This window comes from Larus michahellis, chromosome 5 (assembly GCF_964199755.1).
Source record: "Larus michahellis chromosome 5, bLarMic1.1, whole genome shotgun sequence".
Classification (NCBI taxonomy): domain Eukaryota; kingdom Metazoa; phylum Chordata; class Aves; order Charadriiformes; family Laridae; genus Larus; species Larus michahellis.
Genome location: NC_133900.1, coordinates 28,086,700 through 28,110,609, shown reverse-complemented (window position 1 = coordinate 28,110,609; position 23,910 = coordinate 28,086,700). Strand labels below are relative to the sequence as shown.

The window sequence follows — 23,910 nt, the reverse complement described above, 5'->3', positions numbered from 1 at the left end:
AGACTTCTTAAACAAAGATTTATTTATAAAGTTTGATCTACCCACATAAGAAAACTAAGCGGTGAATAAACACTGAGTAGCGTTTGTGTATTGCAGAACTCATAGGGAACTTCTCTGATACCCTAGACAAGTGATTTTTCCACTGCCACACTGCTGTTCGTACAAGTAATAGCCTTCTCTCTCTGTAACAGACATTGCATCATGATCCAGTCCGTTCAAGCAAGTGTCTGAAGCAGCAGTATTTTCTCATTAATGCAGAACCTATGCAAGACCACCATGAGATTTTCCCCACAGCGCGAGACCTGGCGCTCCATGGCCAGGCGGAAATCTTCTTTCACTCCTTTAGTTATACCCCGGGTAACTGTGTGATGCCTTAAGCCATGAAGGAAAGAGAGAGAGAAAAAAATTAAACAAGAGTTATTTGGTGCACTACAGTAATTTAAAAGGTGCTGCATGTTACTTACTATATACCTACTGTCCGTACCCGAGTTTATATAAGGAAACCCAAATAGCCCATGCTATGCTATTTTTTAAAAATCATGTGTTTAGCAGCTTACAAATCTTTCAACAGTTTGAGGTTACATAGAAGTCTATGCTCTCACTGCTTTGATTATTGGGAGGGAAAAAAAATGTTACTGTTCTGGCTAATAGGAAAATCTATTCTCTTAACCCAGCCCATACAGAGTTCTCCCCTTGCTTGGGGACAGGAATTTTTTTTCCCTCTCCACCTTTGCTGCCCAGGCCACTTCCTCTTTGTAATCACTTCTATAAATGGTTGGGGTTGAAAGAAGAGTGAAAAGGTGAATCTGCTTTCTCTGGAGGAAGGGAACAGATGGCTGCCACCAGAGCAGAGGGCATCTTGTACCAGTAAGAAAGTGCAGGAAGGAGCTATAGAATCCTGTGGGCACTGATAACTCTTTGACTAATGAAAGGCACAGTGAACTCTTTCACAGGCCAACACAAAGTGCAAACCAAGCCAGGCTGTGAGTCTGTGTCAGTAGAAGCCAGTCTTGTGGAGACAGCAGACACCAGGCAGGGATTACATTTATTCTGAGCAGAAGTTCAGGACTTGTTTTCAAACAGAACAAAGGTCCAGCTGTTGAGCAAGATAAAGTGATGCTGGTTGGGGAAACTCTTGGGATACTGCCCTGTTAAAGGCCGTTCTTATGAGCGAGTCTTTGTCCTCACGTTGGCCTGCAGCACTCGATACCTAAATCTTGTCCTTAAAACAATGTTCTGCAGCGCCAAAGCCACTACACTTTACTGGCACTGCTCCAGAACTGGATAAGTAAGATCAAGACTTTGTAACATCTACTTGCAAGCCCTGCTTGGGACGGGAAGCAAAAGATAGGCCCTGAAATGAGAGCCCTAGCACTACTAAAGGAGCGGAATAAATTAAATCACAGAGAAAAGCACAATGCTAACATTGAGAAAAGTCCTGAGTCATGGGTAAGAAGGGAAGAGCTGGACCAAACCCAGCAAGCACACTGAAAGACAGAAAGGAAATAAAAAATAAAGGGTGAGGCCATCTATGCCAGTCCAGAGACGCTGGAAATGAGGAAGGGAAAAGCCTGGCAACTGCCCTCACCAACAATACCACCCCACCTTCACTTAGATCAGCAAGTCCAGCATTTGAAAAGAGACTTCTCTGCCGAAACAGCAGACGCTTCTGTAACAGGTAGAAAAGGCAAAGAAGAGACTAGCCAGAAGACTACCAGGCCATTTATTGATGAGCTACGCTGAGTGAAGCAAAACTGCACTGAAAATACTCCACCATATTCAGAGGTTATGGGATAAGCCCCGTTTTCCATCTTTACTGCCCTAAACATTGCTGGCAGCTGAGTGCTATGGTCAGGCACAACCTAAAGGAGAATGCAACCAATAGCTACTGAGCAAGCCAGCAGCGGTTTTGAAGATGTGTGTCATTTAACAGCTGGAAAACAGAAAACAGAATTCAGAACAACTTAAATGAAGAAAAGTAGCTACAAACGGATCCAGTAACCAGTATCTTGAAAAGAAAGGGTTATTCTCTTGCTAATATATGATTGAACATTGGTGTCATTTGTGGGGATTTCTACATTTTTGTTTAAATTCAACAGTGATTATTAAATTGAAAGGACACGGATACTGGCAACTTATGGTAAAAAGAAAAATAAATGTTATAATAGAACAACATGGTTTGCCAGGCAATGTAGGCACAAATGGAGGAAAAAAAAAAAGATAAATATTGAGTAACAAATTGCTGAAAACCATGGGCAGTAAAACATGTTGACAAAACACAGCACACTATGAGCGGGGTTTTTCCACTTGGTACCTGTCAGCAGTCTGTATGCTGGGCTGTAGCACAGGTATGAATTCCTGCTGCAGTAACCCCATGGGAGGGCTAGAAGTCCTTTAAAAAACAGCAAATAGCAGCATTCAAACACCCACACACCAACTCCCCCTCTGGTGCAAAACAACTCTCCAGAAAAAGGAGCAACAAAGAAGTAGGGTGAGACCACACAGCAGTATGACCATGGAGCAGCCGAAGGGGTGCAGGACCCTAAGAGCATCAAACATGCAAATATCCCCAGATTTCATTGCCAGGCTGTTCTGCAACTGTGGTCTAAATACATACACATATTTCTGGACAGTTACACCAGGAGAAAGAACAGTGGTAAGTGCAAAAACAATATCCAGTTGTACTACGATGAACTGTCGTAGCTCTTCCCGGGAAGCGTGTCAATCAGAAAAGATATAATCAGAGGAGCACTGCAGACACCACAGCTTCCTTGCAGAGCCAGCAGGAGTGTGTCAGCAAACCAGGAGAGCCCACAACTTGGAGTTAAGGGATTTGCTGCTGAGCCCAAGCCGAGTGCATGCACAGCGGGTATCGGCCAAGTTGAGTACATGACAGTGTTTGTTACAGGTTGCCTAAGTATCTTTTCATTAGCCCACAGATGGCCTTTTTCACCTTTTCAAATTCAAACTGCACACAAAAATGGCTGTGGGAGGATGGCATGTCAGAGCACGAATGCCCACTCAGAGCAGCCTCCCATTTATGACCAGGGCCACATCAACTAGCCACCAAAAGGTGTCTCAGCTAAAAGACAATTTGTCTTTTCTGTGAAGTCCTTATCTTTGTTTGCTAACTATAACACAAGATAATAACCTCACACATCCAGCCTAGAGCAAATCCAGTGCCCCACCTAAGGAAAAATGAGCAATTTGGTATATAGAGAACAGGTCTAGTTTCTTAACCTAAGTCTCTTAAAATGTCATCTAAATCTTATTAGGCAACCAATTACTGAGTGCAGCGTTCACCCCCCATAGATGCTAAGAAGGAAGCAGAGAAGCAAGACTCACATGTCTGTGATACTGAGTTAGGTGTCTACCTTCAGATCTCACAGGTGGGCATTTTGGTAAGTATCTATAATTTATTAATGAATATGATTGGAGAGCTATGCTTATAAAAGCCAAATAAAGACGGGATATTTTAGTAGTACAGAAATACTCTACAATACAGCTGCAATAACCTGAAATAAAATATTCACAAGAATTATTCAATTAAATTAGATTGATTTTTCAAGATTAGGTCCAATACTGCAAAAATGGACACGGGAAACAGAAAATACAAAGGAACAGGAAGATGTTATTGGTCCCAGGGTGGCAGATGTTTGCAAAAGGGATTCTGTGCAACTGTGTCTTCATTACTGCTTGCAAGATCTGCAGCCAGAACTAAACACACCCAAGTGCACAGTCAGAATAAAAATTACACTTCCAAGATACTTCATTTCACTTCAAACCAACTGAGCTTTTCCTTCCCTGTCCCCAAGGGGAGATGTGATGGGAATGTGAGTAGAGACAGAACACCCAACAGCTTTCACATCAAGTTTATGCATTTTGGTAGGCTAAGATTAGACTAATTAGAGTAAGATTTATTAGAAAGAGGAGCACGATGTTAATCGGTCATTACTTGCATATTGTTCTTTTCCTCTTACCTCACTAGCTAAGCCTGCCACTACTGACATGTAAACTCAGTAAAACTATCAAACTTGGTTTGTCTAGAGTGGAGTTCAAAAGCACTTAGTGGTTGAATTCAGAGCTCATCGTAGAAGTCTTGTTGACACTGCAAACAGAATGAGCTGGTCGTATCACCAGTTAAAACCAAAACCATGGACCTTCACATTCCCACAATGGATAGAAGCAAAGGGAAAGCTTACAAACTGTATATATATTTTGCAGGACCCGACTGTAAGTCTGCAGGCTACCAAGATCTTACTTCGGCTTTTGAAAACCACATTCCAGTTTGCTTTCCTGGGTTCAGAAAAATTAATATAATTTCCTGTTAAGTATAAGGTACTGAGGAAAAGTACTGGAAGATTGTGAAATTCACCTGGGGAGAAAAATGACCTATAAGTCACCAAAAAAAAAAAAGCTGTCTGTATAAAAAACATATCATATCTGTAATACATTTCCCATCAATTAAGATGCAGGATTGCTACACACGTTTATGCTGAGGCAAATATGAGGCAAAGGAGAAACTGCTCCGTCTTTGGGCTGCTGTGGCAAACTCACAAGAGTCTTCCTGTGCATGGCTGAACAGTATCCGAGCTGCCTCTGCTAATTATTGGGAGGATGGTGCAGCAGCTCGTACAACTAGAACTGGTGACAGTTTTGAAAGATGAAAGCCAGTCTGCAAGTTTTGAGCCTACCAACCATTGTCCCAGGAAACAGGACCGTTCTGGCGCACTTCATCTAAAACCCCAGCTGGGGGAGGCTGTGAGCTAACCAGTGCAGCGAGTCCAGCTAAAAAAAATAACTGGGGTAACAAGGGAGGAGATTTCATCTCCAATTAGTGGACTACACCCTGAACTCTCCCTCCCATCAGCTCTCTGATGAAGTGGTTCCTGTCCTCCACATCAGCCACATAAAAGACACTGTACACGGCTTTTCCAGCTGGATGGGATATTTGAACATTTTGGCTCAATAAGCACAAAGAAATGGACCTCTCTTCTACAAGCATTTCCATCATTCAGGAAACAAAACACTGGTCAAAAGGAGGTCAAAGAGAAATTTCTATCTTGTTAGAATCACTGATTGCTACCTACTTCCTGACTGGTGTGGTCAGAACAGTAAGAGCTACCATGCCAATCAAAGTAAAAGCTGTGACTCAGAAAAACAGCACTGAACTATTACAACCAAGTTGAGATAGCAGCTAAGAAGTTACCAGGCATAGTCTTTAGTGCTAAGCCCTCTTGCTGACAAAGCTTATTACTTAACATTATACATAGTGCAGAACACCCTGATTCTTGTTTTCATCCAGCTGGTTACAAGTAGTGAGATATAGCAAGGGTAAGAGTTTGAAAATCTAGAGCTTAAAAGAGGAAGTTCTCTGTCACATAATTAAGCATTTGTATTTCTTCTTTTTCTTTTCTTTAATTACACCTAGCATCTCATTTTTCTGTCGGTTATTTTGGAAAATCTATTTACTAGTCCAAGTTTGGATCCAGTTGTCTAATGTTAGGCTCCCATTTTTTGAAAACTTTAGCCCATTTCTAGTTAGTGAATAGCCAGAAACACTGACCCAAATTGGAATTTCAATAAACTTCAGCAGTCCCCCTCTTCTAAAGCAAAATACCACAAGTTCTAACAAACAACTAGGATATTCCAAAACATTCTGCCACTAAAACCCTGCAGCAGATACTTGTTCAGTCTTGTCTCAAGACTAAGAACACCTAGGAAGTTAATCCAAATTATTAATTTCCTTCAGCATCTCATAATAACCTAGGCAGAATAAGCTTGTTCAGTACATAGCAAGAGATGACCTGCTAGTTCTAAGAGAAAGTTTATTAGAGTTTACCTGGAGTGTAATTTAATTTATAATTTATACCTACATTTTTCATCATTCAGTGGTCTTTTGTAACTTTGTTTACAATTAATAGTGCTTTCTGTTCAGCATTACTGTTCAGCAAAATTAACACCGTGCACTCATGCCTAATTACTTAAAGAATTCCTGCAAAGTGCAAGTGTAGTTGAAAGAGCAATACTGTAATCACTTTAATATGAATCATTCTAAAGCAAATGCAACTTAAAAATAAGGTTCTGTAAAAGTAGGAGTTTAAAAGTTGAAGAACCCCCCAAAAGAATTCACAGATCAGCAGGATAGTCAGAAAAAAACTCACGGCTTTGTTTGAACTCCTTAGCCAACTCCTTAGATTTAAACTCAAAGGCATGACAAACTTACTATCCAGAAGATGACATGAAAGCAAAGGCAACTGGAACATACTCTCCTTTTTTTTTTTTTTTCCAAAGAAAACAGTAAATGCTTTTTTATCCTTACTTGATCAACATTGCTTGATTTGGCAGCAGTTCCAGATGAATTTTCCCTCCTTCCTGTGTTCTTAAATAAGCAAATTCCTCCAACATATCAATATCTGAAGAAAACGTTAAAGATTTGAGTAGGGAAAAAATGATAGAGAACATTCCTTCTTATCCCTCACATCTAAAGCCACATTACTGAAAGGCCAGTCAAAAATTAACAGCTATTGAAGTATCTAATTCTTAAAAGCGATAAAGATCACGGCGTGTGTTCCTCATCCTCCACAAATTCATGAGGAAAGGCTTTTTAAAGTGCAAAATACACACATCCGTCAACTTCTTTTCTCTTAATTTCTTTGTATGTATAGTCAGACAGAGGTAAAGAAAGCTCATCTCTCTAAACAAATTCTCTGGTTGTTTTTACTTCATTTTCCTGCACTGCAGGTTATCAAAGCAGTACATACTGAGGCTGGGACTGAAGGAAATGCCACAACAGTGGCACATACCACCCTTTTTAGTTTTCTATTTTCGTCCCTTATTTAGCTTCTTTTTTTTTTTTTTTGCTTCCTTTAACATCAGAGCTTTTTTACTTGTCTCAGATACGAGTTAGTCCCCTTGTTTCCTGGGGACCATGGCTGGATCTCTATTTAGGTTAAACGCTAAACTGTCCACATGTGTGTATGCTAATCAAAGCGTATGTCAGATATCTGAATACAAATAATCAGACATGCTTTGTATGAACTTTGGCATACCACGTTATTTTAGTAAACAAAAAAACTTACCCACACAAAGCATTTCATAAACAATAGCCAAAATCATTCAACTCTGAAGCACTGGTACTGCTTTATCGTTTTTGTTAACAACCTTGTAGTATAATGCCCCATGTATCTTATCGAAGAGAGTGCCATCACTTGCACAAGCAGCCTAAGCTGCTGCTGAATGGAAGTGCAATTGCAATGTACTTAAGGATACTCTCAAGTGCCAGAACAGGTGACAGGAGCAATATTTATAGTCCGTTGTGCACTGCCACCTATTATAAGAGACTTGCATGGTATGGAAATAAATACAGAATATGATTCACGGAGAAGAGCTGCTGCTCAAACTATCTAACAGCTTTTTCAACAGCCCATCACATAGTTTTGGATCTGAAAGACATTCTTGGTTAGAAAAAGGATACTTGTGACATAGTTGAAAAAATTCTCGTACTGGAAGTTTCCTTGTTGGCAGATTTTGTTGATGGCTTTCAGGAACAAGTTCTCACCACGTGGCCACTCATGCTGAAGCAGAACAACTACGTGGCCCAGCGCCATATCATCTCTGCTGTCAGTGAAAGCTCTGAGCTTCAGGGAAAAAATGGACATTGAGACAATCAAGAAACACATCTTGCTTTTATAACTATATGGGATTCACCTCACCTACATCTGTGCAAATACAAGAAAAGTTCTTTAGGAGCTTATTTCATTCTGCCCTAATATATACATTTAAAATAGTTTGGAGATTTCCAGCAAAAATACCGAATTGTCTCCATTGACCTCTAAGGGAAGTCTGAATGCAGACAAAAATACGTTGAGATTAATCCTATCTCCTCTGCCCCAAACTAAAATGAATAGAAAGAGAGAACAAACCCTCCTCCATCAACACTGCCTCCCCCCCAAAAAAAAAGACCCTCCACAGACCCATTTAGGTGAGAAGCACTTGAGGCACAGCCGTTCACACCTAGTCACACCACTGGGATAAGGCCATGCAGTTTCAGGACGCCAGATACATAAACTAGGCCTTACAGACATGAGAGAATTTGAAACCTTGACTACAGCTTACCTTGAAACAAGCTAACAACAGATGAAGGCAGTAAGGCATGATGGCTCTACTGGTACATGGCCAAAGCTTCAAATCAGACCCTGCAACAGAACAGTTTATCGTACACTTCTTTAGGGATCTCACGATTACCTAAGTTTGAAAGAAATTAGGGTGAAGTAAAACAAATCTACAATTGCCAAATCTCAGGTAGGGAGGAAACTTTGAAGGTAAATTACGAATGATTCAAAACGTGAAGTTACACAGTTTAAAAATTTTTCTTCATTTCTCTTTTCCTGTAGCAGGCCTTTGTCACCAATATACTTCAATAGCTACCAGCAGGAAAACCACTCACAAAACCAAGAGGGGATTAAGAACTTCCTCCCTTTTCGTAATACAAAAAGAGAAGAATTACATACTCAACTAACACTGAGTTTAAAGTAGTAGCAATTCCATACCTTTCCTGAATTTAGACTTTACTTTAGGTTGCTCCTCTTGTACTTTACCTCCTTCTTGTATTGGAAGTAAAATACAGCACATGAGGTCAAGCACTTTTTCGCATGTTTGCTATAAAATGAAGAAGAGAGACATAATAATGCTAAGTATAAATTAAAGTTCTTAAAATTCATGTATGTTAATAACGATTAAAAATTTCAGACACCACAAAAGAAAAAAACAATTACAAAATTCTCTGCCAGAACTTGAGTGGACTTAATGAATAACTTAGTTTGGCCGAGCAAAAAGACGCAGCTGTCATTAAACAATCTCTGAGAGCCTACATAAGTCATTTTAATTGTGAAGAAATATGTATTGGCATTCTTCATTTCAAGAGTCTCAGATCAATACAACTGCAATCAATAACTATTTTATTTTGATGAATTAAGTTTTCAAATGAATTCTTAGAATAGCTTTTAAAAGCTTGTTCTGTCCATGGTAAAAATAGAAAGGAAAACGGCAATCTGACAGCATGACAGAATGCGATGAATTTTTAATGCTATTTCATAGAGACAATAAGAGGTCTGTGGGGATATATTATCACATTTCCGATGAAAAAGTAGTAAACTGGAAGGGACAAAAAGACTTGTACAGTAGTACTGGGATGACGTTAGAGCCTCAGAGACCCAGCCTTTATCATTAGTGCTGACACTGACTGACCTCAGACCACCATGCACTCCTGTAATATTAAAACCACAAAATATGTATTCCAAAGGAAAAGCAAGTTCAGAGGTCAGGCCAGACAGTATTGCTCTGAAACTGTCAGTTGATAACTAATTCTTTTCTAAGATGATCACGTAAGTTTCTTTCCTATAAACCTTTCTCTTTCCCCTGCCACATGAAGCCTATACCTAAGAATTTTCCTTCAATGCTTAAAACTGTTTCCGTAAAGTTAAGGAATTAAAATTTAAGGTTACGTTTACAGACTCAAACACTTGTAGCTATGGAAAATCATAACTAAACTCCCCAAATCATAACTACCAAATAGACTCTTTAAGAGAGATACTAAAGGACAGTCAGTTAATGGGCCAGGTAGTGCAATACTTCCCCCTGTGAAGTATGGATTTTTCAGTAGACTCTGGGTTATGTTCACTACCCCGTTGAAAGCAGGCTAACAGGAAAATTCAAAGGAAGACGACAAACAGGAACCACAGGGCCAGATGATGAAGGACCAGTGCATGGAATGCTATACGTACCCGATATTCTCCAAGGGCAAAGTGGCAGGTTGCTAACTGGATTAGTGCTCTTTGATTTTCTAGTGATCCTTGTCCTGTAATTTGCTGTGGAGAATGAGAGCCCTGAAGAGCTGCCAAGTGATGTAGGCTGCTAATTGCTTTTTTGTACTGCCCCTTTAAAAAAAAAAGATATAAAAAGATAGTGTTAGGGCCTTTGTATACACTGGGTAGAAAGACAGAAATAAAAATTTCCTTACAGAAAGCTTTCAAAACAGAGCATGTCCAAGTAACAGGGCTTCAAAATTTTAATCTAGCAGAACACTCTTGAGTGATGTGCTGTGCACAGAAGTTTGCAAGGCAGCGAGAAGACAAACCGAATTCTGTTTTGAAAAGCCTGTTTACAAAATTGCATTTATAACTGAACAAATAATCATGCTCTTCAGAGTTAATCATTACTTTATTTAGACTAATAAAAGTTTGAAATAGCTTTTGTTTAGGTACAAGTACAAGCAAAAATAAAAGACCTCCAAAGGAAAAATATGAAAGAACAAGCTTTGTTCTATAGGTGGTATTCGGAATGAGTACAGTCAGCCTAATTTCTGGGGAGAATGATAAATTTTAACTGAGACATGTTAAAATCTTCTCCTGTTTGAAAATTCTTTTCTCTGATTGTGTTCCAAGAGAATGCACTGACAGACAAATAAAATGCACTTTTCTTCCATAACACTATATATATCTACAGGTCAGAACGCCAACGCAGAGGTCTTTTCCATATGCCAAAACTAGCTACTGGGACAGGAATATCCAACCAGGTCAGACTGGCCTTTGAGCAACCTGGTCTATTGGAAGGTGTCCCCAGGGGGTTGAACTAAATGATCTTTAAGGTCCCTTCCAACCTAAACCATTCTATGATTCTTTGATCCTAAGTAGGGTACCTAAGAACGGTAAGATTCCATCCCCAAAAGGGTCATGCTTTAAAGAATAAAATCAGTAGACACTTAAAGCAGTCAAACTGGCTAAGCAGAACAGCTACTCACTAGAAGGAAGAGCAATGTAATAGTGTTATTTTTACTAGTTTTTACTTTATTTTTTTACCTGGTAGATGATCATGTCTGTAAGAAAGATTCTTAACCAAAGCCATGTGTCTGTCTTCCATGACAAACAAATTCTGGTGAACTCTGTGTAAGTGGTGAGAGAAGAAAAAGAGAAAATGAAGCATTTCACAGCTTTGGGTTGAAAATCAATTATCTAGAAAAGCAATAGCTGAATTTAAAAATGAAAAAAACTGAAACAGTGAGAGTGTGACATCTTTCAAATATAGGATACTCTCTTCCTATACAATCGTATTTTGATTATACTTCTCTTCAGTGTCAAACAAATTTAAAAGCAGCTAGGTGGTACTATTGGCCTTCTTTTTAGAAAATAAATTTGTTTTCAAGATTATCACACCAGATATTATCAGAAAGGGTGAGACACCGTAAAGACACATCTTCTTAAGCATGAAGTAAAGCAGCCATTAGCAGCATATCCTCACCATATTATCAGCACTACTACTAACCAACTGCTCCTTCAGTAAAAGCTGCTTCCAAGAGAAGTGGGGGAGAATGAGCAAAAGATGCATGAAGGATGAAATGAAATCCAGGATCAAAATATTTAGAAATGCAACAACTGATAAAGCTTCTTATTGGAACTTAGATCAAAAATACTCAGGACCCAAAGTAAATTCAATTTTAAGGATTCACAATGACTTCTATGAACAGCAATGAAGCCTAAATGCAACTGTGCCTGAAGTTAGTCTTACCTTTGTCGAGTGATTCCAGAGAATAAAGCAGCTCCCAGCTCTCTCTTGCCAGTTTAAAACTCTCTAATACTTCAATAGAGTTTGCAAGATCTGCCTTGTTTACTGTAATATGGCGACTTCGTGCCTTCCCAGAAGGATCCTCATCATCAGAGCTCTGCTTAAGGGTCAGTATAAAACATAAAAGGTTCTATTCTCAATTTATACTTATTTCAAAGGACTACAAAGTCACAGAAGTTGCACTGAACACAAGAAAACAATTCTGTACTAGAGATGCCAAGGTCCTAGTTTAAGTGCCTTTAAGTGACTTTTTGCTTAGCTTGTTTTCATATTAAGAACAATCTCTTTTGCTACCAAGAAACTCAGTGGTATAGCGTGATAAACAGTATCCCAAAAGAATTAATTCTGTTAAACGTGGCACACCACCAATGAGCTTCATCCAGATTATCTGTTAAAGTACACACATCCTTTATAATTTATCACTCATTTTAAGCCTACAGTGGCATAATGTAAAGCAAATGTAATTCTTGTATAAGTGCGTACTTCTACCAGCAGACAAACTCAATAAATTGGTGGGTTTCTACTATTAAAGAAATAGATGTATTCACAGCTCCAGTCATAAAAAGCCAATTAATTTGGACATCTGACTGCTATAGCTACCATTTTTAACATCTTCTGCAGTCTCTGCTGAACGCCTTCAAGTTAAAGACTTCACATGAGCACATGTGTCTACAGCAATTGCTACAAAAATTGTTTTATTCTTGCTGGCGTTAGCCAAAAAAAATCTGTTTGCAAATTGTGGTCATAAACAGCTATTCCAGGGTAGCTCTAAAAATACATCCATTACATTTGTGTCAAAACCACTACTGTTCAAATTCCAGTACCAATGACATTCCTGTTACAAATGAAAAAGTCTAGAAAAATTACCATTGTTTTTTCTCTTCCTTCAGCAAGTTTCCTCTTTTTGTGTATGTGTTTGTTACGATCAATATCTGTATCACCATAGATGTTGGTCACATCCTCAAGAAGAACCAGTGGTGTTTGGTTTGGAGCATTTGGCCCTGGATTTAAAGATAAATTAATTCAAGATTGCTCTAAACTGATCCAAAAGGTCTCATGCCCACATCAAGCTGGCTTTGTTGCCTTCACAAGTAATGATTATAATGCTAGAGAAAACAATCTAAAATTAATTCACTTGTGTTGCATAAGCTTAAACTAAGCTATGTTTTTCTCAAAGCAGTCTTACGGTAAAGGTCAGAATGCATTTACCAGACACCACAAGAGTTTGCTTGAGAGCTTCAGAATATCTTTGAATCCTTTTCTTACAGAGCAGTCACAAGATATACTCAGGCGGCAGGTGTTCTCTCATCAAACATTATTTGCTTTTATATAAGTACAACTATTCAGCAGGTGAACAGAACAAATGGCTCTGAAGTTAACAGCCACAAACATCACAAAGCAATATTCTCAAAACATTCTCATGAGAAACCAAAGCAATATGCCAACAGTCACTGATGCCTCAAAGAAGTGAGTGTATTTTATCACAAGATTTCCCTAGTAGGATTACTCAGTGTGAGCTTTGCCCCCACTGATCTTGGTGTGCAGAATTAAACCTTAGACTGCTAGAGCCCATCATCACTCGCCAAAGCCTCTAGAGAAGCCTTATTTTGAAGCACAGAAGACATAATTTCTACTTCCACTGGTGCCACAGAACATCCGGTGGAATCCGGTACTCGTTTTTTCAGACCTCAGTGCTTAAGTTTCATTAGATATAAAACAGGAACAACACTTCTTAATCTCAAACAACATTGGTGCATGGTCACTACTGAGAAAACTTTACTTCCAAAAATATTTTCTCTGTTTGCACAATCAAGTTGTATATAGATGCGCAAAGCTCAGACAAAGAGAAATATAAAGGAAAGGGGAAAACCATTAATCTGTTTTCCCTTTTTGAAATCTCCACCAGACAAGACAGTAGTGCAGACAAGTATTTTCAGTATGTGCATTTCTTCTGTTTGTATTTGCAGAAAGAAATGAGGATAAGGCCTCATTTGTAATTGCACGGAACTAATTTGAGAGCTTGGTATAAAGACAATCCATTTCATCTCTTGACATAGAAGAACCCATATTAAGCTTTTCCCATCTACTCAGAAGTGATGCGTAAGGAGTCCACTACAACAGAAGTTAATGTTAAAAGAAATAACATTATTTTTTAAGCACGCCAGGTTGGTTGTCTCCTTCGCCTAGGTTCAAACTAAATACCACCATTGAAACGTCCTCTACACAAAGGCTGCAACACATTGAAATCACCTCTCCTGTATACAGGTACTCTCCCGTACCTGTATTCCACTGTGTTGGAATCTAATCTGTGTGAACTGAAAATAGAGCCAAGTCATAACATAGAAAATAGCATCCATGAGAAACAGGTATAAAAGTACCACAGCTGGGATGCTGGAGAGTTTTATCACTGGAATATCAAGAGCTGCCTACTTCTAACACCTAAGAAGAAAGGAGTGGGTTTTTCTTTTACTCATACCGATTTGAATGAATACCAGTTAAGTGCTTTGCTTTCCAAATAAACGTTCTCGTCTCAGTGGCAGGCAAGTGCACCATAACCTTTATTCCAAAACCTCCAGTCCTGAAGCAAAACAAAACCTAACCTCACCCTTGTCTTGGGCTGCAAACCTTCTCTTACATGGCTGAAAGTTACACAGTCATACAAAGAGCAATGTTGTGTTTTTCTGTCTAACTGAGCTCTAGAATCTAAGCGTAAGAATTTTTAACTGATTTCTAACACAGTGTTATAAATAAACCCCTAAAAGCATCAGCCCAAATAGCAACTCCTGCCAAGCCTGCAGGCAGCCTGAAAATCATGAGAGGTGTGAATTGCCTCATTCATTTTTCAAGTCTCCAGCAAGGCAGATATAAATTATGTCAGAGAAATGAATTGAAAAGTTTTCTCTCAAGAGGTTTCTTGCAAGTCCATGCACATGAGAAGAAAGTTACAGATCAAAACTCAGAGCTACTGGACTAAGGAGAAGACAGCTTTTTTCCCCACTGCTGTGCTTCCAAAATACATAGAATTCTACAGTGAGCCCTCCAAAGAGGAGGAAAAACCCTAAGGACAGAAATGATATGAAAGGCACTGAATACCACTGGACTTTAATGCTAAAGCAGAAATCATGAGTAAAAGATGTCTTGGAAATGTTTTCCTGATGTCAGGAAGTGACAGAAGGTACCAGAAATGCTGCACTAAAGGGACGCACTCTGCTATCTCAGTATACGTTCTTTTTTTGGTGGATCAGTCTGAAAACCATGAGCTTTAACATACTCAACTGTTCAACTTAGAAAGGAACATTTTCACCAGTGCTTTACTTCCTTTCTTCCTCAACTCAGAATCAAGCAGCTAAAACTATATGCACAGCTAACATACCTCACTGCCCCACAATAACGTCTCTTTCCTCTTGACAGAACAAAACACTCAACTCAATTAGTTCCTGTATCTGTTAAAGTGACTATGTGTTCTTTGCATACAAGTTGCCAGGTCATTTGTCTTCTGAGCTTAGCTATCTACTGACGTTGTTCAACTCAATACACAACTTTAAAACCCATCATTTGTATTGAGTGTTTAATTACTCAAATGGTCATTTGGTCCATGCAGGAAATTGGGATGAAACTTATGAACACAACACACAGAATTAAAATTGTAATTTTATCATGAATCAATAACTGTAGTGCTAATAAGTACTAATTACCTATGGTGACAATTGTTATTGTTGCAAGGAATTCCCTAGCAGTGAGTGAAAAAGCAGGAAATGCACACTATTAAAGAGCTGAAAATTCCTGTTTACGATGCTGTTTATTTCAATAAGTTCTGAACAAACTGGAGGTTAAAGAATTTCCCTCAGCTTCTGGGCCATCCCTGAAAAGTCCAGTCTATGCCTGAAGAAGCAATCCAAGGTGTTCCAAGCAAACTGATACGCCCCAAATGCAGATTTGAGTGGGGAGGAAAAAGCACAGGTAACATTCATACTTTAAATGTTCAATTTACAAATTAATTACAAATTAGGATTAATGTGCAAAGCACATTTTAAAGATCATGCTTAAACTATACAGAGAAAGCCAAGTTGGAAGCTTGTGAATTTCAGGAAATCTTTTCCTATTCAGTTTTTATTTGATTAATTATAAGTTTGTTGTGTGTTCCTAATGCAAAAATATCTGCACTTATTTTGTGGAAGCTTTTTGTACAATCTTTTCACTGAAGAAAACCAGGAAAATGTCAAGCTTCAAAGAAACAGAATCAGAGGAGAAAATGAAACAAACATGATGCTGATGGAAGAGTAGGAATCAACCCTAGAGATGCTTCTCATAACATCTGGTCTGCTACGTTGCTAGACAACTGCCTGCTGCTGGCCAAGGTTGAAACCACGATGCTAAGTTAGACTGATCTTTGGTCTCACCCACACCAGCACTTGTCATGAACTATTTCTGCTGGTAAGACTAATGGCTTGGGAGAATTTTTAAAAAGACCCATGTCACTTTGTAAGATGATAGTTTCAGAAGATTAATGAGAAAAGATCTTTCAGACATTAGCAATGAAATCACAAAGAACTCTTTACAAAAGTTGAAACGTTAGAAACTAACCTTGAAAGAGTGATGGCTGGATGTTGCTGACATACTGGAATGCATTTTTAAAGAAGACCAACATCGTGGAATACACTACTTGATTCTTATATTTAGCGTGTGCATCACTATCAAAGTTACTGATGTATCTGCAGAGGTCTTTCATTCGATGCAAAATGTCACCAAAACTTCTGAGGAAGAGAGACAAAAAGAATTCGGGATGTTACACAAATTCCAAAACTAAAGGAAAGAATGCCTAACGAATATGAAAAACTTAATGTTTTGGCTGAGGAAATCCCCCAGCTGCAAGTCAGTGGAGGCTGGAAATACACACCAGTAAAACTTCACTAAATATTTACCATGTTCCTCTTTGCTGAGGCACCTAGGGAAGGATACCCCAGAGTACTATAGTTCTTATGTCTGACTTTCATTAACAAATATTTAATTTAGAGACCAATTTGAAAGGGCTCCCTGGATCCACGTTTTTCCTTTACATTGTACAGACTTGAAAGAAAAGCTGCACTGAATTTACACAAAATGTCCTCATGTTAAAATCCTTCTCCAACCCATGTCCTTAAGAATTAAAAAGCCAAATTGCCTTGAAAAGAAATACCCGGAAAAGTACACATTTCTCACCTTCTTCCCTTATCCATTTGCCATTCACACCTCATTCCTACCACAGACAGTATTTTAAATAGCCTCTCCCAAGGATCTGTAATCTGCGATGATTTCTCTGTAAGACCATCTATTACATATTTTTGAGAGCTACGCTTGCTTGGAGACATAATATCAGAAGAATCTTGTGAACCTAGGAAAATCAGCACATTTTTCTCTGCATAAAGAAATCAAACCAACTGATTTATTTTCAAGAAGGAGATATGTAAAAATGTACACTGGAGCTTTCAGGATAACCATTCTTTACTGAGAAGGCTGACAGGGAGCAGTAGGTGTTTCTGCCTCCTTGTACAAAAGAGCTGATGGGCTGGATAAGGAGATCTTGGACATTCTGTCCTACCTCCCAGTACACATGTTGAAGCCTCATGAGCATCACGCCTAAGTAGTTGAAGCATCATGAGGTATTTTGGTATCAAAGAACTAAGAAACATCAAGTACTACTATTAATCCTCCTCTATGGGATACATTACATAAAGGTCATGCATTCCTCATTTATCAACGTCAGTTCAGTAATACTAAAATACCTTCTAAGAAAGGTTAATTTTGTAAAAATATTCTTACCTTGATATTGGCTTTCCGTCTGTGTGGATCTAGTTACATAGTTAATATAAAATTCTGCTGCTTTATTCAGATATTTATATAACAAGCTGGCAGGAAGTCGAACATCAGGGTTGTTAATTATTAGAGGAAGAACATCACAAACTAAAATAGAAAACAAACCAAAAAATCCTTTAGGCTTGGGTTTTTTTTTTTGTTCTGCTTGTTCTAAGTAAGGTTTCTCAATCAGCAATGTAAGCCTCCATCTCTGGCTGACCATACACCACAAAGGATCACAAAGAACCTCACATGAATGACTGCAATATCAATTTGTACCATACAGTCAACCTGGCCTAATGTGACCTGACTAAAGGCTAGTCTTCTGACTAAAGCGGTTTTCTAATCTTGATGTCTTAGAATCATAGAATCATACAACCATAGGGTTGGAAGGGACCTCTGGAGATCATCTAGTCCAACCTCCCTGCCAGAGCAGGGTCACATAGAGCAGGCTGCACAGGAACACGTCCAGGTGGGTTTTGAATGTCTCCAGAGACGGAGACTCCACCACCTCTCTGGGCAGCCTGTTCCAGTGCTCTGCCTCCCTCAAAGTAAAGAAGTTCCTCCTCATGTTTAGGTGGAGCTTCCTATGCTAAAGTTTGTGCCCATTACCTCTTGTCCTGTTGCTGGGCACCACTGAAAAGAGCTTGGCCCCATCTTCCCGACACCCACCCTTTAAGGATTTGTAAGTGTTGATAAGGTCCCCGATCAGCTGTCTTTCTTCCAGACTGAAGAGACCCAAATCCCCCAGCCTTTCTTCATAAGAGACGTGTTCCAGTCCCCTAATCGTCTTCGCAGCCCTTTGCTGCACCCTCTCCAGCAGTTCCCTGTCCTTCTTGAACCGGGGAGCCCAGAACTGGACACAGGACTCCAGGCGTGGCCTCACCAAGGCAGAGTAGAGAGGGAGGATGACCTCCCTCGACCTGCTGGCCACACTCTTCTTGATGCACCCCAGGATGCCATTGGCCTTCTTGGCCACGAGGGCACATTGCTGGCTCATGGTCATCCCATTGTCCACCAGGACTCCCGGGTCTCTTTCCACAGAGCTGCTCTCCAGCAGGTCAGCCCCCAACCTGTACTGGTGCATGGGGTTATTCCTCCCCATGTGCAGCACCCTACACTTGCCCTTGTTGAATTTCATAAGGTTCCTCTCTGCCCAAATCTCCAACCTGTCCAGGTCTCTCTGTATGGTGGCACAGCCTTCCAGTGTGTCAGCCGCTCCCCCCAGCTTTGTGTCATCAGCAAACTTGCTGAGGGTGCACTCTGTCCCCTCATCCAGGTCATTGATGAATATATTGAGGAGAATTAGACCCAGTACTGACCCCTGGGGAACACCACTTGTCACTGACCTCCAGCTAGACTCTGTGCCCCTAATCACGACCCTCTGAGCTCTATCTTTCAACCAGTTATCTATCCGCTTATCTTTCTATGTCTTGAAAGTAGTTCACTGAACTCAGAATCTTGCCATCCTAAAAAGCTGTACAGTAACACAAGAACATTAATAGTTTCTTACCAAACAATTTTCTAAAACAATTCACTGGGGATTCTTGGTCTTCAATACTTTCAGCATCTAATAATGTTTCTCCAAGGCCTACCTGTGTAAGCAGAGGTGAAAATCAAGCACTGGAGCAGTGGTTTTAGAAACTTTTTGAAGTGCTGTTCAATGGAGTTGAACAATAATTCAGTGGATGCATGAGTAGCAATTCACTATATGACAACTGCATGCGCTAATCTCTATAGTATACTATCCCTACTTAATAACAGGTGAAAAGCAACACCAGAAGACAGCAAAACAAGACCACAAGAAAAACCGTGCATGTGTCTGTATCAGTAAAGACATGCATAGACAGGCGAAAGCGATGAAGGTACCAGGCCTTAAAGTTGCAACTTGTCACCTGAGCTGTAGTAACTGACTGTGCACTCTGCCTGATGCTAGTACCAGCTAGAACATCTTAGTGTAAGTCAGTCTCAGAACCAACAGGTTTTATAGTCTTTAGACTATTTTGAAACTATCCTTAAACTGTCCTTAAATAAAGTAGATCATCATTTAAAGAGCTCCAGCTGAAGTTTACTAAGTCAACGCAAACATGCTGCTTGTTACAGTCTAGTCATAACCTCAATGCACTCTGCCCTCAGTGAGAGTTTGCTGACAAAAAGCTGAAGTAATATTCTTTCTTAAGACTATAATACTCCTCTACATTTTTTTGTGCTATTCTGCTTTTTCAAAAAGCATGGAATATTCTTTGTATTTGCAAAACAAAAAATCACTTCATTTGCTTCCACTTGTTTTCTGCCCAATTCTTTCCTGGTGGTAACCTCAAGATACAGCAATCTGAACTATAAGCCACAATTAAACATGAATAAAAAGACTCACCCTCTCACTAGGCAAAGGAAAATACATTTCAGCAAAATCTCAAAGAACAGAATGCCAATATCCTGAATAGTTGCTATGAGCTTCTCTTACCCCATGTTGCACCACAGTCTCTGGGAAACGTCGCAGAAGCAGTAGTAGCATTTCTGCCCTTTCTAATGTGTTAAAACACTGCTCTGTGGCCTTCAGTAACATCTCACACTGGATCCGACCAGGAAGGGTTTCAAACAATCCTTAAAAAAAAAAATTAAAATGTTTAACTGGATATGTCTGAATTGTAAATGTGACTGACAAAGGGTAAAAGACTGGTCAACATCATATTGCCATGCAGGGTGAAAGAGATTTCCTTATACTTTCTTCTGCTTTTAATATCTATGCTTGGAAAAAAATGGCTGTTTCTTTCACAGAAGACCATATGAATATTTACCTGTGTTTATTCGGTGCACAGAACTTGAACTAACAAATAAGATTGCTAAGGAGTGGAATACTGAAAATTCTAATACTAAAATATTTGACATTTTAAGATGCTTTTTCAAGAATGTTCATTTATTTTACTTACATTCCACTTCTACAACTAATAAATACTTTCATTATTAAGAGGTAGGTTTTTTTCAATTTTAACTTCCAATGAGACACTAAAAAGAAACCAACATATTCTCCCTGTAATTTTTATGTATTCTCTCTGAAAAGTAAACATACCCCATGAAAAACCACATGTTCCCTAAACCGGAATAGCCTGTATGCAGTTACACACAGTTTCTTAGTGTGTTTCCTTAGAGTTTCTGAAGCACATATTTGAACAGCAGATTATAATTTGTCAGGTGTAAATCCTGCTTTCAAAACTGCCTGTGGTTGCCGGCAGTGAATGCAAAGCCCTTCTGGTCACTGTTCGTTTTCATAACCCTCACTGCATACGTATGAATTCACTCCATTTTTATGATCATTCATTGTTCTCTGCAATCACTGGGACGATGATTCATAAGTCCCATTCCACTTATTCCCTATGCAATCTCTTTTTTAAGTGCTTGTTGTTCTGGCAGAGGTAGTCTACCCATCTAAGAGACAAAGCAATGGGAATCAGCTTCTCCTGGCCCTTTGTGTTTCCTAAGCCTAACACATTGAATGAAGTCTTTAAGGCTGAACTGAGCAAAACAATCTGGTGCCCACAAGCAAATTTAAAAAGACTGACACTTACTTGCCACACCAGATACGTAGCCAGAGGGCTTTTCTTTAGATTCCTTCAGGACTCTCCCTACTCAATGAGTAGAATCCTTACCTCTTAAAAATTGTGTCTGCTTGTCCTGAGAGTCATTCCTTAATGCTGATGTAATAACGCTAATCTCCCTCCATACAGCAGGCTGGTCTGGAAAATTCACAAACCTGTAATGAAGTTTGAGGCAAGGAATGCACAGTGATCTCATAAGCTGTTTCCAGGACAAAACCTTCCTATGAAATAATGTGCAGGGGCAAATGGAAAATAAACCCTTCCTTTTTACTGTTTATTTTTAATTAATAAGACTTTTTCTGCTTAATTCATTCACGCAGATTTCCAAGAACGCTCACATTATATTTCTGGAAACTCTGACATTTATGGAAGCAAGCACCTGGCATAATTGCAGAGTTCCAGCTCTGATTACTTACATGTCGTAGAGTAGCCTGCCCGCAGACGCTGTCCTTTCAGCATTCCTCTCAATAGTGTACATCTCATACTGCAAGATGGAAGAACAGAACATTAGCTCTCTTGAATACACTTATGAACCAGATCAGTCCTTTCACTCTAAAAAACCGGCCCAAGTTTGCCACAGCAGTCTGAATAACAGAAAATGAAAGGATTGCAACGTTTGCTGTAGAAATTAGGAGCTGAGTTTACACTATGTATTTACATGTTAAATTAGGAATAAAATCCTGTATGATAATATAAGTAATATTAACATGCTGGCTTTATTCTTACACACACAAAACTCAGCTTAGCGAGAATTCAAATAGTTCTTTGACTGGGGTTTGTTGCCAGTGAAATGCAATGCAAAAATCCAAGCTATTATGAAAGCCATAGGCAAGAGAGGTACTTTAAATCTCTACTAGAAATGGCTATTTTTTTGCAACCCTAAATGTTTCATCGTGTGCAAACGCAAGAAGCAGAAAGGGACCTTCCCCTCAGTTATTAAAAAAACAACATTTTCACCTCTTTCACAAAGCATTCATAGGAGCGGGTTTTATTACAGTGAAACACAACAAGCAGTTACAAGCTTGCCACTTTACTTTTTAACCACTGGACACCACAGTGAGAGACTGGGCACTGCCGCCACACGCCTCTTGTGCTTCCCAACAGCCATCCTGTGCGTTCAGAGGGGAGTGAAACACGACAAAGAAAGTCTGCGAAAGGCCGTTCGGCTGCAAAATCCGGGTGCTGAGCCCGGCCCCTGCCATGGGTGCCGGGGCGGACACCTCTGGGGATGCTGGGCCCGGCCTCTAGCTAGGTGCTAGGCCCGGATGCCTGCCAGGGGAGCCGGGCCCGGTCCCCGCCAGGGGAGCTGGGCCCGGCCGCCCTTCTTCGCGCCCCCCGGCAGGGCGCTGCCACAGCCGCCGCCCCGAGTAACGGACGTTAACGGCGTCGCTGCCGGGTCCCCGTCACCACGGCAACCGTTCGCCCCGCCTCTCCTCCCCCATTAGCCGACGCGCCAGTCAGTCAGGCAGCACCCGCCGCAAGGCCCTGTGGGGTTACCGGCGCGCCGCGCCTCTCTATTGCGCCGGTGGGGTGGCGGCGCTCACCTGTATGTTGAAGTCGGCGGGGTAGAGGCTCCGCGCCGTGATGAGCCAGGCCTTGGCCGCCCACAGGTCGCCCGGCACCAGCTCGCGAGCCCGCTTCACCAGGAACTCGCAATCCCCCTGCGCCGACATCTTGCTCCTGGCCCGGCCCTGCCGCTGGGCGGCGCGCATGCGCCTCGCTGCCCTGGGGCGGCCCCTCCCGCTCCTCCGCCCCGCCCCGGCGGCGCGCGGCTGAGGGGGCGCGCGCCTGCCGCCATTTTGGAAGCGGCGGGGAGAGGTTTCGGTGCGTGGCGGTGGCTCTGCCGGGCTGCCGTCTCTCTCCCTTCTGCTGCTCTCTCGGTCGCGGGCTGTGTCTTTTCTGCTGGTGGCCGCTGGGCCGGAGACAGCGAGGGGCGAAGAGCCCGAAGTGGCAGGGGGGTGCAAGGACTTTGAGAGGGGGTAGGCTGAGGAGGGCCTGTGGAGCAGGAAGTTCGAGAGTTAGGAAGGCTTGTATGGGCAGGGAGGATTACAGCGATGTTGTGTAGCCCAAGGCAGCAGTTAGGGCTCCAGAACCCTGTGACTGACCATAGGGAATTTTGGGCGCAAAGGTAAAAGAGGCCTGCTCTTCCACCTTTGGCAGTTAGTGTGATAACTGGTAGGAGACGTGCCAAGCTTCCCTCAGGAAACCTGACTTTTGGCTCTGTGGGCAGTGTCATGGGTGTAATAGCACTTAGAAGCAACTGAATTGAAATTGCTGACGTTGGCTGCAGTGGAGCACTGCCTCTTAAAGTTGGTGTTGCTGCAAATCAAAGCCTGCTTGTGCTTCTCAAAGGTTCTTATAGCCCAGTACCAAGGACATCAGCAGCAGATACCAAGGAAAAAGAGGACCTTTCACCCCAGAAATGCACCTAGCCTTCAACAACTTGGAACTGAGATTTGGTTGTTACGATTAGTTTTTAGTGTTAAGATGCCTCCCCTTTCTGTTGCTTACCTAAAATGTAAATTTCTCAATTTTTTCCATGTCACTTTCTTTGTATGTGCCTTTCAAGTAGGCTGTTCGTTTTCTGATGTAGCAACGGACCTTGCAGACTCTGCACTTGGGAACTTCTACTGATTGAATCTGTAAATCTTGATATCTAGGAGTTAGTGTAATAATCTGATTAGCAAATAGTTTTAACAGACTCTTAACCTCCAGGCAAGGGAGAGATGGGAGTCCAAGTTTTTCATCATACAAACAGTATAACTTAACAATAGGGACAAAGTCTGAAGGGGACATAAATGAGGGCAGGAGCCACCTGGGAGTGTTCAGGCTTGGAAAAGTTTGCTGATAGAACTAACAG

At 40.7% G+C, this 23,910-nt stretch overlaps 1 protein-coding gene across 10 annotated transcripts; it reads right to left on the bottom strand.

Moving 5' to 3' along the window:
• Positions 1-4: 4 nt before the first annotated feature.
• Positions 5-22,776, bottom strand: INTS10 (integrator complex subunit 10). 10 transcript variants are annotated; one of them, XR_012587328.1, is made up of 18 exons: positions 22,595-22,771; positions 21,467-21,534; positions 21,102-21,205; positions 19,919-20,058; positions 18,968-19,049; positions 17,422-17,562; positions 16,822-16,993; positions 16,207-16,376; positions 12,490-12,623; positions 11,566-11,722; positions 10,860-10,942; positions 9,786-9,938; positions 8,553-8,661; positions 8,119-8,198; positions 7,507-7,640; positions 6,323-6,416; positions 2,315-2,392; positions 5-372 (listed from the first exon to the last, which is right to left on the bottom strand). XR_012587328.1 is itself a non-coding variant. In XM_074589329.1 (18 exons), exons 1-18 carry the CDS (start codon positions 22,760-22,762, stop codon positions 216-218), a joined length of 2,250 nt encoding a protein of 749 aa, XP_074445430.1. In that variant the 5' UTR covers positions 22,763-22,776; the 3' UTR covers positions 5-215. The 10 variants fall into 10 exon arrangements, 7 of the variants coding, with proteins under 7 accessions (XP_074445430.1, XP_074445429.1, XP_074445431.1 ...); XM_074589329.1 differs by having other exon boundaries at positions 7,478-7,640; positions 11,566-11,719; positions 22,595-22,776; XM_074589328.1 differs by having other exon boundaries at positions 7,478-7,640.
• Positions 22,777-23,910: the final 1,134 nt, after the last annotated feature.

Coding starts and splice junctions, on each gene's coding strand:
- INTS10 (XM_074589328.1), bottom strand. CDS start 22,762: ATGCGCGCCGCCCAGCGGCAGGGCCGGGCCAGGAGCAAGATGTCGGCG. Junction 8,662..9,785: donor TTGCCCTTGGAGAATATCGG/GTACGTATAGCA, acceptor TTCATTTTATAG/CAAACATGCGAAAAAGTGCT. Junction 2,393..6,322: donor AATCAAGCAATGTTGATCAA/GTAAGGATAAAA, acceptor TGTTTTTTAAAG/GACTTCTAGCCCTCCCATGG.